Source organism: Chaetura pelagica, unplaced genomic scaffold (assembly GCF_000747805.2).
Source record: "Chaetura pelagica isolate M959 unplaced genomic scaffold, ChaPel_1.0 scaffold138, whole genome shotgun sequence".
In the NCBI taxonomy this organism is placed as follows: domain Eukaryota; kingdom Metazoa; phylum Chordata; class Aves; order Apodiformes; family Apodidae; genus Chaetura; species Chaetura pelagica.
Window position 1 is genome coordinate 4,002,299 of NW_009954215.1, and position 14,336 is coordinate 4,016,634.

Here is a 14,336-nt window from a genome sequence, read left to right on the forward strand (position 1 = left end):
ATTAGACTGAAGCAGGAGCTGTGAAGAACAGGTTAACCTAGAATGTTATTTGTTCAGGGGTCTTTCGTAGCTGATCTGGTGTCATATTGTAGAAAATCAGCAGAAAGCCACACAATCATGGAAATGAACACAGGAAAACAAAAAGATGCCCTTAAAAGTGTAACAATTATTAGGTTTATTTTCCAGGAAAATATTCACATAACGTATCAGAATGGAATGGTACAGATGAATTCAGACTGGTTTTTAATTAGTTTGCACTTAAACATTTTTAAAATCTAAAAATTTTATGATCAGAGTTTACAGACTTTAGTAGAAATTTTGATTCTTACAAAGCAAGTATTGCTTTACTATTCTTATTATTCCAGTCAATAATATGACTAATAACTTTTCCTGTTGAACAAGTGTCTGACATAGATGTCTTCAATAAATCAGCCCTTTGGAGATCAATCCAAGAAGAAAATATTATTAAACTGTGTTGCACAAAGTTTCTTCACTTCTTCTGTTAAAAAAAAAAAAAAAAAAAGTCTTTCATTGTAGTATTTTGCAGGAACCTGCATATGAAAAATCCTGAGGATCATGAACAATATAATTAGATAGAATACAAATCATCTTAGAAAATCCCAAGATTTTTTCTAAGTGGCTAAAGTTAAGTGATGGTTTGAGGTTGCTGCAGGGCCATTCATCATGTCAAACTTTTGATCTGCAGTAGTAGAAGACTTTGCTTCAACACAAGAAGTACCTTGTAAACCCACAAGCAAAACCTGCTTTGTGCTATTTGGCAGACAACACTTTGAGGGTAGCAGTACTTCCTAAGTGTTTCTCTGTGCCTGATAACTTATTTACTGTTTCTGTATGGCAGGTTTAATCCTAAAAAACAGTTAAAAATCATTTTGTAAGTCATGCAATTCAGTCCTGTTCTTGAAATTTAGGTTGCTAGGGTTTGGTTTTGGAGAAGTATTAATTCTTTCCCATCATCCAAGTAAGCAGCTGCCTTCTTTTAAAACTGAGGGCCCTAAAATTGCTGCAAGTAAGACTCAAACTGCCATTTCTCTTACCCTGTTTAAAAGCTTATTGCATCCTCATGTTAGTTCACACTCTTGGTCATAGTAAATCATTCTCAAAACAGTATTAGAAACAAGACAAGAATGGAAGTGGATCAGATAGGATAGACATTACATATAAGTAGCCTACCCATGGATCACTGACAAATAAAATCTAACTCAGATGTAAATATGTTCATCTCTTCCCTGTAATATGCTTCATTAATTACTCCTAAATGGAGCTGACAGAGATCTCCATTATTAGAAGGAGGAAGAATGACTGTTTAATAATTAAGAATGTCTGCTGAATATTTATGCTGAATATTCATGCTGTTCTTTCACAGCAGGTAGAAGGCAGACTTACCTGGTCTATCATAGATCAGTCCCTCTCTAGATTTCATGTGAGATGAATTTTATTCCTTCTCCAGGGACATACATTTTAGTACTAACTGTATTTAAAGGCAATAAAAAACAATCCTTACCATTAACTTCTATCAGATTTGCATTTTTTTGATTCAAAATAACATATAGTTCTCGTTGGTCAGACTTTTTCCCAACTACCCAGTAATCACTCATTGCTTTCACGATGATTTCCTCGTCTTCATCAACTCTGAAAGAAGTTTTGAGAGTAAAGAAGGTGGCAGCAAGTTCACCTTCAACAAACTTATTTGTAATTATTAGGACAGCTTAATGTAATAAATTGTGGTGGTTGTGCAGTTTCAAAGAGAGACTACCAATAGTAACTTTGATATGATTCAGCAATCCAAGATGAAAGCTTCATAAATGGCTGCTTAGGACAATTACATCCCCAGATGAATAAATCATTAATTTGTCCACCAACCAAACACTCCAATGCTCTGAAGGAAACACCTATCCTCCATTCTGTTGGACACACTTCAAAGAATTATCATTTGTTACAGTGACACAGTGTTACAATGAAAGTTGGAGATGGCATAGTGGTATTAAGCTTTCACATACCTAATTGTTAAATTTAGAACTAAACCATGCTCAACATAAAGCTCTCACTTACCCAGTACTTCTACAATGTGGTGAAACATTCTTTTTTCATTTTAAGAAAAATGAGAACCTTGTCCTTAAGCAGAGTAGGAAAACTGCTAGTTAACAATTTTAGATCAAAATCATTCACCATTTTCAAGTTTATTCATTTTTATAGTGACAGAGGGTCTGTCCCACCTTGAAGCACAATACCCACTGACAAGAAACCAGTTACCTTCTCTATCATGAGTATTGTAGGAACTGCAAGGTTTGCATTTCATCTATTGTCTACTCCCTAAAAGGAGAGCCAGCTGCTTCAGAGGAGGGTATAATGTAGGCAGAAGCAGGTTTGTTTGTCCTCTATACTACTTATCCAGAGATTAGTCAGACATAGGTGCAAAAGCAGTAGGCTCATGTCCTTCCTAAGCTTGTTATGGCTGCTCTGAAGCTTCAAATAAATTAGATATTTTCTTAGATAGAGGCCCTGGCTTTTCTTAAACTATTTTTTTTAAGGGACAATAAAAGTTTTGTTTAAGACACAACTACTTCTAAACAAACACAAAATACTAAATATGACCTGTGTTACACAGTTTATCTCAGAGCCATCCATGAACAGAAAGACATGAAAGTTTCATACATTTGAAAAAAAAATCTACCTTACAGAAGCAGTTACAGACTTTTTAATAGTTAAACATTACCTGGAGAAGTCACTGTTGATGTCACCAAGAATCTTCATGAGGTCAGGGTGAACAGATGCAAGTGATACACTGGGTGTTTTCCTCATGTGAATGGTACTTTTCTCTGCCAGGTTCATGTGATTGAAATAGATAAACTTGAACTGAGGCTCCTTCTCAGCCCTAGGAAGATAAAAAAACCCAACAACTTGTGAATCCTGACACATTCTATAAGCAAAGGCTTCACAGAGAGGTGACGAGACAGTGCAAAGCTTACTCAAGACATCCTGAGGTTATCTTCACATTGAAGAGACCTAGTACATTAAGACTTGTGGTATGATCAAACTGCATTTTAACACTTTAAAAAAAAAAAAAGGCAAAAAAGCAGTAAGCCTGCAAAACCAAACCGTTTTTCCTTTTCTGCTGTTGCTTAGGCTGCTAATCAATAGACACAGAGGAATCTAAAGGCCTTGTCCCACTTCCCAGTAGTTGCATTTTTCTAATGAGCTGGTTTTTCTGTCCCCACTTTGTTTCCTGGCTCCCCTATAAAACAGTCCAAGCTGGTTTGAAAGGCTGCTGGGTCTTTAATAAATAATCCGACAGTCACATTTTGTTACTTGTTACAATGAAAAGAAAGCACTTTTCCCCCATCATTTGTGTAGGCCAGTCAAGAGACTACTTCCAAACTCCTGCCTTGGCAGTCTTCTTCCATTTCCTCCTTTATTAAGTTAATATAAAATCTGTCACTTAGAGCTGTAGTTTTGGTAGAAGTCACAACAAATTCAGACTGGCAAAAACGGGCTGTAGCAATTGGTACTTCAGGCTATATATTATTTAGAATCAGGGAGATACTGTGATGACACCACTCACCTTAGCAAACAACTAGATACCCTTGCTCTCTGTCACACAGATGCACTAGTGTCAAGAAACTGTATCATGTTTTCAGGACACCGAGGCATTAAACTTTAAAAGAGTTACAGCTGCCAAAGGCAGTCCCAGATGACATTTAAAAAAACCCCAAGTTTAATGATTTAGTAGATGGGCACCATTTCAAGCACATCCTATTCTGTGCCCTGCAGTTTTGCTGATTTGGCATGCTACCACTAAATAAGTTCAGTCACACACCTATCTTTGGTTTAGTACCTCTTCTTCTCATGTGCAATGCTGTTCTTGCTTCCCCAACTACCAAATCCATCTTAAAAATAAATACAATTTTATGGAAAGTAAGTGAAGAATATTTTCCAAACCATTAACATCCTTTTTGATTTGACTTGTTTTTTGCACCTCAAGTAGTTACCTTAGTTTTTTCCTCACCTCCTATATACTTCAAGAAGCAGTAATTCTGGAGAAAAAAAGTACTGAACTGTAAAATTTGCATGGTAACCAAATACTCCACTTACTAAAATCCCCATTTCAAAATACTAAACAAAAGTTTTTCTAGTACCTTTTGGATTTGTAACAGAGTCAGGAGTTAGATACACTCCATCTATGCTGTAAATAGGTGTGTCGAAGGCAATACCCAAAGCAGGTGGTGTCAGTGTCCTCTTGATGTGAAAAATGCAGTTCTTTTTTTAACATAATACAAAACAGCAGAAGTCAAAGGAAATCAGAGCAAAGAAGAATGTGGGCACAAAGCCAGTGATGTGGGTTTATTTAATTGTCTTTGTTTAAGCTCAAATATTCTACTAGCCCAAGGGCTATGTGAACATAATGAGATTCTCTTTTTCTCAAGAAAAGTTAGAAAGTGTAAAGTGAAGTTAAGGTTTTGTAGGAACTTGATACTTCTCTACATCAACACAGGGGACAGTGACAGGGGACAACCACTTCAAGTTGGCATTTCTGCCATCTTGTATGTATCCCTGCCAGCACAGTCACCTGTGAACTCATCTCCACGGGTCAGCTGTTTCAGATCACGCATGGAAGAAGCAAAAACTGGAAGTCCTACCTCTTGTATCTGAATAATCTGCTGACAATAGGGAGATGATGAGGCAGAATCTCAATTGATAATAGTGAAGTTTACCTTAATATTTACATGACTTTTTCTGCAACAGTTATGTGCACAGACGAAAAAGGTGTCAGGAGCCACACAAACATTTGTTCCTAAATTAGTAAGATGTTGTTACTTCTGGGACACTTAAATATGCAATACCAAGCATTTTACAAAATGCTTAAGATGCAGAAAGGTAGATAAACGTGATTTAAAGTACAGATAACTCAATGCTTTCAACATCTGGGCTCGTGTTACCACTATTTAAACAGTTTATTAAATACACTTTTTTGACCAAGAAAGGAGGAACTGCAAGAGAAACAGAAATGTGGTACAAACCCTGATAATCTCTTGTTGATGTTGTATTGCTCACAAATGTCTGATGCCAACACGGTGAGCTGGGGCCCAACAATGCTGTCCAGTTTGCGGCAGAATTCCAGCGTGGGTGGGATTGAAGCTGAGTAGTGGGCAAAGGAAAGGGGGAGATGAGATTCCCTTCCCACTGTTGAAGGCAACAGTTCTGAAGTTGTTTTTAAACACCAGTGAGAGTCCTGGGACAAACTCCTTTCTTAATTAAAACCTTATGGATGATTTAGAAAGTGCATGGCTAACCAAAGCAAAATTTAGTCATTTTATGGTGTAAATGGAGTTACTTATACCACAGTACAAAAATCAAGACTGATAAAAGCACTCAGGAAGAAGAGGCTCAAATAACAAATTCATGTGTTTTTCAAGAGCAAAACAAGTTGCATATAACAGCATTTTGTACTAACTATGTCTTGCTAAATAAGTGATGCTAGTAGGTACTTACCATCGATCATAAAGCAGACAACTGCACTCATGGCCTGGAACAAAAAAGTTAAAGCAAAGAAAAAACATTTACAACATGTTACCTCAACTACTTTAGATACATGACAATACTTCAGTGAGGTCACACACAGGTAAACCAGTTAAATAAAAAAAAAAACACACCTATTTTGAAAGTAACACTTCAGTAGGATAACCTCTTTTCAATCCTGCACAGCACAGGATAGTTATGATTTTAAAATTCAGCCCAGTTAATAATTTTAAAATGATACAGGAAAGGTAAAATTTCCTAAAAATGCATTCTATGCAGGGATATATGTCTGCAAGAAACCTGCATTTCATTTTAAAATAATTAGGTTTTTGTTTTATTAATTAATGCTACATAAAGCCAGGTATGAAATTACCTAAAGTAACTGAAGGCTGGTATTTTGTTTTAATAAAACAACTGTTTTGAGGAGGGTACAGGAGAGGGGAAGAGAGGATTCAGGCTTTAAAGCTTGTTGCTAGAAACATCAGGGAGTTTTCTGTGTCTTTGTTCTAACCTTGTCACATCAATGCATCTCTGTATACAATTAATAAATATTTTGCATCATTGCCACCTTCATTGTATATAGATTCCTAATTCTGTGCAGAACCTGCAGAGAAAAATGCCTTATATACCTTATAAACAATTAAATGAAGCTCTTCATAAGTGTCATCAGTGTTAACAAATATTTTGGGGAAACGGCATTTTGCTTCTGGATCATTAAGATTTAAAGGTCCAGTAAGAAACCTAGAAAATAATTCAATAGGTCAGATGCAATGAATTATTATATTTCAGTTTTTCCTGTTTTAACAGATGTTCTTCAAACTAGTAATTACTTGCATTTGTTAATATATTTGAATACAATGAGTATTTAGCTATCCAGACAGGTGCAGAGCCCTTTCATGTATTATCTCAGCACTCTTATGTTTTCAGATTATTATTTGCATATATGCCCCAAGGAGTTATAGGAACAGTATTAGAAAGCCAGAAGAAAGCCAAGGAAATAAACTGCACAGATCATCAAAAGAACATTTAAGTTGTGACTATCTTAAAAAAAACTTCTTTGGTTGCTACTGGGAAAGCACTCTCCCTCTGCTTTCCAACAGTCTATTAAAATTAGTTTTATGTAGAATAGTGGTGCATTAGAAGCACCTAAACTTGGGGGTAGGAGAGGTGGGGCACTAAGGCAGGGAATGTGTGCCAGTGCCTTGATCCCAAAATACAATAAATCAGGCAAGAGGAACTACCATGACTGAAGATGTCCAAACCCACTATTATTCAAAACAGTATTGCCCAGCTGCTTCAGTACAGAATTCCCCACTCTCACGTGCTGAGTACAGAGAAAAAATACATAGATAACTCCCTAGATGAAATCTACAACTTTGTCTGAAGTGTCTGACTGAAAAGAAATGACTGGAGGACTCAAAAACACTTTCTGCAGTGCTTTAAGAACAGTGGGGAAGAAAAAAAAAAGTAGTAGTGTTAATGAAGGCTTTTCTTTGTTTTTTTGTCTTTCCCAGAGGTCAAGTTTTACACTGCACCAACTATTGTTCAACCCTCTGGAATGAAACGTGTGTGGAATATTTAGTCAAAATACATGTACTCCCAGACATTTTGCCCTTGAGGAAAGCAGCAGCAAACAAGAGCTACCTTCCATAGTGTTGTAGATTTCCTGGCATTTCAGCACGTATTGGAGAATCTCTTCCTGCTAACTGAAGCAAAAAAGAACACACAAAAGAAAAAACAGCTTAGAGGTATTTTCTGTTACATTTTGTGGACTGTCTTTAAAGCAAATCAAAGCAAAACGTTTGCAGAAATTGCCACCCATGAACACATATATTCACTGTGTAACATGAAGGAGGTAAAGCTAAAGGGTAAGAGATGCTGATAAAACGGGGAATTCTGATTCTGCATTTATCAATTTTAAAACTTGGTTTATGAAGCTTTTGATGGGGAGAGGGATAACTAACTCCATGTGGTTTTGTTGCACTTCATGCTGCATTTAGCTATTCAGCTAAATGAAGTGATTAATTGGCAGTACTGAGCAGTCATCAGGTACTAACATTCAGTGAACTCCCAGTTTATGCTGTAAGCAGTACGTGCAAATGCTACTGAGTACAGTCAAGCCTTGAAGGAATACATCTCAGAATTCCTAAACTTAAATTTAGGAGGGGGCAGGGGATAGAGAGGTATTGCTCTTAGAAATGTTAGCCCTTAGCAGTACCAGATTAACAGAAGAAAAAAACCAACACAACAACCAAACACAAAACACCAAACCATCTTCCAGCTCCCCACTCGTCAAAAAACCCCAACTGCCATACCTCAGGCTCCATGTGCCTTGGAAACAGAGATGTCGTGAGGTATTTGTACAAAATTCTCATGTCATCTTGTTCCAGTCCACTCCTAGAACATCAGGGAGAAAAGAAACACAAGTGATGTTTGTGCTGCAGCTCAGATCACACATTTTCCTCTAACTAAAACTCAAAGCACATACCCCCCCTAGGGTAGCAATGTTTCAGTGTCTCAGTAGATTCAATTCCAGTAAAATATTTTAAAATAAATTTTTCGTTTATTTGCTTAATACAAAACAGTTCTAAATTAGCTGTAAACCAGAAAAGAAACCGTATTTAAACAATGATCAAGTTTGCTATTCTTAAGTAAATTTTTAAGAACTTCACAAGAATGGCAACTTGCTGGTTCAGAACTATGTTAAGATCAATCCTTTAATTAACCTTCTCTACTAAAAGGTCCTACAGAGGAAAGTCTGTATATGCACAGAATCTCTGTGTGATGGAACTGACAAGGACACTGCTCTAACTGTTCCTAAGGCCAACTTAGCAGTAATAATTTGGTACAGGTTAGAGATTTCACAGCCAAAGACCAGTGCCTTCCTTACACATCACTCATCCTACCATTCAGTTTTCTTATTTTCATGCAACTTTTTGACTGACTCAGAAGTTTTGCTATTATGGCATTTATTTATACAATAAGAAATTAATAAATAATAAAGACACAAAAAATAATTTAAGTACCTACCAGATAAGCTGGTCATTATAGAGGAATGCAGTATACTTCACTATGTTCAGGCTTTCTTCCATCCTATTAATAAATGACTGAATTTTCAAGTAAGTCATTTTATCCAGTGGAAAGAAGCTGATTCCACAAAACACATCCAGCAGATCACACGACTGTAAATGCAGTGTCTGCAAGTACTAAAAGGGTGACAGTTGTTTTTTAGAATTCAGAAAACTACCAATGTGTAGATTTAAATGACAAATTTTAGTCTAGTTCCCAAATTTTATTTAACAATTAAAAAAAACCCCTTCCAGTTCTGCTTATATGACATAGAACTTAATGTAGGGACAGACTTTTAAGTAGGGCCTGTAGAACAACAGGACAAGGGATAACAGTTATAAACTAAAAGAGGGTAGATTCAGACTATATATATGGAGGATATTTTTGACAATGAGTGTGGCAGTAGATGCCCCATCCCTGGAACCACTCAAGGTCAGGTTGGACAAGGCTCTGACTAACCTCATGTAGCTGAAGATGTCCCTCCCTGTTGCAGAGGGGTAGGACTAGACCTCTAAAGGTCCCTTCCAGTCCAAGCCACTTTGTGATTCTATGTGACTATGATTCCAGGTGTCAGCTTGCTATTATTAATGCTGGTTAATCCTAGTGACAACAGCTTTCAAGGCTAGCTCGAGATCTTTTGAGAGAAAAAGAAAGCACAACCCATATCTTACTAATATTTAACTTCAGAACTAACACCTTAGAAATATTAGCAGATAAATCCATTAGTTTTCAATGTGCAAATGAAAAGATAATTTCTGTTACTCTCTTCCTTGATAGACTGTAACCTTTACCAAGAGATTTCAAATGCACTATCAAATGCTGTGCTTTGGGAAAGATGAGTTATCCAATGGCTCCCTCTACAGCCATTTTATATTACAAAGTAAAAAAAAAAGTAAAATAGAGGCAAATAGTGTGACAGATGTGTCACAGTTTATAGTCTAAGTTTCATTTCCTTTCAGTCTCGGTGCAGTCCAAGACTGCCAGCCAATTCGTTCAATAGGGTTATAACAGAACAACTTGCATAATCAAACCTTTTAAGCATTTCTAATTCCCCAGCATTAGAAATAATTCTTCCTTGAATATCTTCCTGTTGTACAGATCTACAGTGATTACTGGTTTCTCTTCAGTAGGAACTTCAAAGTAAAACACTGTTTTAAAGATAAAAATCTATTGCTTCCTATTTTGCCATACTCTTATTTATTAATTTAGTCTAAGCAGAAGTACACAGCAGCTCATTAAACAAGTACTCCTTCAAGTACAGCATTCATTCTAGATCTATGACCCCAAAACCCCCATGTAGAGGCTGCCCTAAAATCAGTCTGAACTGTACTTTTGTTTACACTGTCACAACATTATGCTATTTAAAGAAACCTGTTAGGGAAACAAAATTTTAAACACCAGTATACAAGTGTCTACACTCCATTCTTATCAGAGATACCAATATTCATCTCTCTACCACAAGAGATTTAACTGCTGTCAGCAGTCCTCTCTTTCCTTCCATGCAAATGAGAAAAAGGGGGGAGACACTTGGTTGCCATCTTTTAAAGCGAAGTTGGTAAAACTTTTAATGTGGGAACTCAAGACTTCACAGCACTATGGGACTTCAAGTTTCTGCATGCAGGTTATGGAATCTCTGGATATTTTCAAAACTCCACCAGCCAACGCCCAGTGCAGTCTAGTTTGAATTCAGTGTCACCCTACATTGAGCAGGGGGCTGAACTAGTTGACCTCTCCAGATTCCTTCCAACCTGAATGATGCTGCAACAGTTACTTAAATATGTTTGCACAGACTTACCACACTAATCTATTCAAACATTAAAGCAGAATTTCCAAAGAATGAACATGATTCCATCATAAAAAATATCCAACAACTAAGCTCTATCAAGCCATAACTATGTTTGTGGTTCAACTCCATGTAAAAAGCATACCACCTTAGTAGGAAGGATTTGAAAAAATGAGTAACCAGACTTAACTTTGTTGCCACTACATGTTTTCCACTGCCTATGTTCTATAGTTACACTGCAGCCCCCTAGAGAAGGTTTTTGTTTTTTAATTTCAACACAGAATCACACTGTATGTACCTGAAAAATAAGGTCTTACCCGATGGAAGAATTTCTGTAATCTCTCCTTTAGAACTTTTACACCTCCATCTCCCATGGCTTTCAGGAATGTGCCATTGAAAAGCTGACAGTTAAAAGAAAAAAGAAATCAGTTAGCTGGGTAACAATTTATAATAATTTCCTACAATTTGGCCATGAGCATTGCTAGATTGTACTGGGACTCCACATAGATCCAAACAGACCCATTCTTTATTGAAAAAAAAAAACAAAACCCTCTCAGATTTGTAGAATCCAGATATATATGGGAGCAGAGACAGAATTAGATAGAAAAGGAAACAAAATTCTTTAATGGTAGAGAAATTATTTATGTGTCACTTGAATAGTGAATGCTCTTGCTCTGTGAAAGCCAGATTGATGGCCTTTACCCAGTGTTGTTCTTCCAACCAATGGTATCTACCACCATCAAAATAAAAATCTTAGTAGTGTAACTGCCCACAAAAGAAGAAATCTGGACTTCACAGAAATTGAAAAGACTCTTATTTTAACAATAAGCTAATGAACCAGCACAAGTAACTGCAAAAGCTTTCTTTTTCTCTTCCATCAACGCCATTACAGTTTCAGGAAGAGAGCAGACAATAGTAATGAGACAAGAATATCAAAGCAGTGATGAGCTTGCACATCCAAATGGTGCCATGAGGATCTCTTCCTCTGGCCAGAAGAAGAGTCTCTAGTATTAACCCTACCTTGTACATGCTGTAGCACTGCTGTAGGACTGAACTGTAAACCTTGTCCTGCAGAAAAGAAAACAGATTAGTATAAGCAAAGGCAGAATTTAAAATATTTTGGCTGAGCTACAGATAACATGTTTTCAGAGAGTCAGCAAACACACAAATCAGAGAAATCAATATTTGAAAAGTTAAATAGTATTTTCAGTCAGCATCTAAAATTTTCTTTGTACTTATAAAGTACTATTTCAGTAAAGGGAGTTCCCACCCCCCTTACATTTAATACCAAAAGTGCCTTATTAACTGATGCATAAGAAAACAGTTACAAATAGTGCCTTTTCCTAAGTGAAAATAAACTTTCTTCTGACTAGTTTTCATCCAGATCAAAGGCTAAATGAGGTGGGACACCACAGCAGGCTCTTACTGGGCTAGGATCTTAACCCAGGGGAAAAAGACCATTTTATTTGTCTAGCAAAAGCCTGTTACACCAGTCTTTGTCTCAGAACACAGTGAGGAGAGAACTAGTGCACACTGTAATGAACTGAGGCAGCACAAGCAACCAGCTTTTAAAATATTATCCCACCTAACCAGATGCCCTTCCTGCATAGAACTAAACTGACCTACTGAGAGTGTGATTTGGATAAGAAATCCTGTGACAGGTACAAGCTGTTTGTTTTTCCAGATTATTTGTAAAGATGACTACCAGTCTCAAGAAAGTAGTGACATGTATACTTAAACATAATAAATAGATAGATTTAAAATCTTGCAAGAAGTTTATGAAACTAGCATATCCTAAGAATATTAGTCTATTCCAAGCTAAAGGTCTCACAGCTGTACATTTTACTGATATTTATTGGATGATCTTGAACTGCTATTTGGATAATTTTCTATCTTGCTCTCTTCTTTAAACTTAACTGAAAAGTACTTTGCCCTTTTTCCATTTATGGGTCTAGAGATACACATTTTAAAAGATCAATTTGGCAGCAGTTCAAGAGTGATCAAACTAATGTATTTCTGGAAGTACTCTTAAAATAACTCATTTAAAAAAAAAAAAAAAAAAAAAAGGTTTAGTATTACCAGTAATTCCTCTTCCTGATATTCATAGACTGGCTTTCCATCCTTGTGTTTTTCTATGATGGGATTCCGTACAACCTAGGAAGTGGCACAGGCTGGTATGAGACAATGCAGAATGCATTGAGAACACTGCAAACCATGCTTCAGAAATATGCAGATCACATGCATAAGTACCATGATCATCCAGAAGTTTTCTTCAGGTTCATGGAAAAATTGTCTGTTCTTCTGTGTGTGTAGGGATTTTGCAGGTTTTGTTGGGCTAAAGGTCCTGGAAAGAAAAATACACATAGATGTAGCTGTTTATACAGACTCACAAAAATAAAACATGCAATTGGGAAATAGAAAATACAGTGTTTGTGCTAACACAGTGAGCCCTGCAAATCAGACTTCATACCTTGTGAATTGTACTATAGCTTCACATAGTCCCACATTTCTAATTTTTTCATTCTTTTCTACTTCATTTGGGTGATAGAAGAGAATCTTCTTTTCTTCCTAAAATTTTTAAAAAAGAAGCAAATGCATTTTAACTGAATCAGAGTTCAAGGATACTAAGTTCATGGACTGCTTGTTTTTTAACTTTAGTCCCTTGATTTCCTAGGCAGAAATTTATCTTGTATCTAAATGGGCTTCTGTAATAATGGATAAAAGGCATATTTAATATACTTAAGCAGTCAGTCATCCCAAGATATTACAGAATGCTTTATAAATTGAAGGCTATTCAAAACATGGGCACAGCTAGTTTAAAGCCAGGCTAGCTTCAGTAAGAAATCAAAGCTAGCTCAGATTGCTCCAGGCCTTGTCCAGTCAAATTGTCAGTGTCTCCAAAGATACTGGGCCCTGTTCTGCTGCTTGACCACTTCGCTGTGAATAATTTTTTTCTTCTACCTCATCAGAATTTCCCCTGCTGGAACTTCTTCCATTACTTCTCATCCTTTCAAGAAGAACCCGATTCCCTCCTCTCTAGACACCCTTTATGCAGACAGCCATCAGACCCCCTTCCACATCACCTCTTCCTTCAGGATGCACAACTCCAGTTCTCCTAGAACACCTCAGACTGCAGCCCCCTGACAGACTCAAGAGGGTCCCTCACTGGCCTTGATTAAATTTGTCATTATTTTTCCTACTCTGGGAAGCCCAAACTAACAGTGCCCACCTAACAGTGCCCACCAGCAGCCTCACAAGCAGAGAGCAGAGGGGAAGGAATCACTTCACTTGCCAGATACACTCTTAGCTTTCACTGCCACGCTGCTGATTCACATACAACCTGTTGTTCACCAGGACTTCCTAGTCCTGTTCTGCAAAGCTGCCTTCTAACCAGTCAGCCCCCAGCCTCTCATGGTGCACGAGGTTATTTCACCCACACACAGGACTCTGCATTTGCCTGCACTGAGCATCACAAGGTCCCTGGTAGCCCAGGGTCCCTCTGAACAGCAGCCCTGCCTTCCAGGGCATCACTAGTTGCCCCCAGTTTGCAGTCACCCACAGACTTGTGCAGGGTGCACTCAGTCCCATCACCCTGGTCACTAATAGGTACTTAATTGCCCTCCAAAAAACACACTAAAACAAAGGGTTATCCCATGAGCCATACAATCTGCTATCTAAAAATAGTCTACAGCTCCTTGAACTTACCAAAGACTACCACAGAAAGAAAATACTAGTAATAACTTAAACTGACCCAGGATAAGCACAAAGCTTTCTATCATGTTGTATTAAAATTATTTTTAGGAAAAGCTACTGCACCAGCACAAGGCAGTTACTAAACTGAACAGCTCCCCATCTATAAATGTTACGTTCTGCTGCTTGAAACGCCCTCAGCTGATGCTCCTTTTCGCTTTGAAGCAGCAGATGCAGAAGCTGGGGGCCCTGGAGCACC

The 14,336-nt window shown here is 37.3% G+C and overlaps 1 protein-coding gene across 1 annotated transcript; it reads right to left on the bottom strand.

Annotated features, from left to right (window-relative positions):
- Nucleotides 1-154: 154 nt before the first annotated feature.
- Nucleotides 155-12,951, bottom strand: CCZ1 (CCZ1 vacuolar protein trafficking and biogenesis associated homolog (S. cerevisiae)). The gene is made up of 14 exons (XM_010003252.1): nt 12,858-12,951; nt 12,638-12,731; nt 12,467-12,541; nt 11,408-11,455; nt 10,705-10,788; nt 8,566-8,741; nt 7,851-7,932; nt 7,180-7,241; nt 6,165-6,276; nt 5,509-5,542; nt 5,037-5,154; nt 2,735-2,893; nt 1,523-1,650; nt 155-499 (listed from the first exon to the last, which is right to left on the bottom strand). Exons 2-14 carry the CDS (start codon nt 12,644-12,646, stop codon nt 444-446), a joined length of 1,143 nt encoding a protein of 380 aa, XP_010001554.1. The 5' UTR covers nt 12,647-12,731; nt 12,858-12,951; the 3' UTR covers nt 155-443.
- Between the last annotated feature and the right edge of the window lie 1,385 nt (nt 12,952-14,336).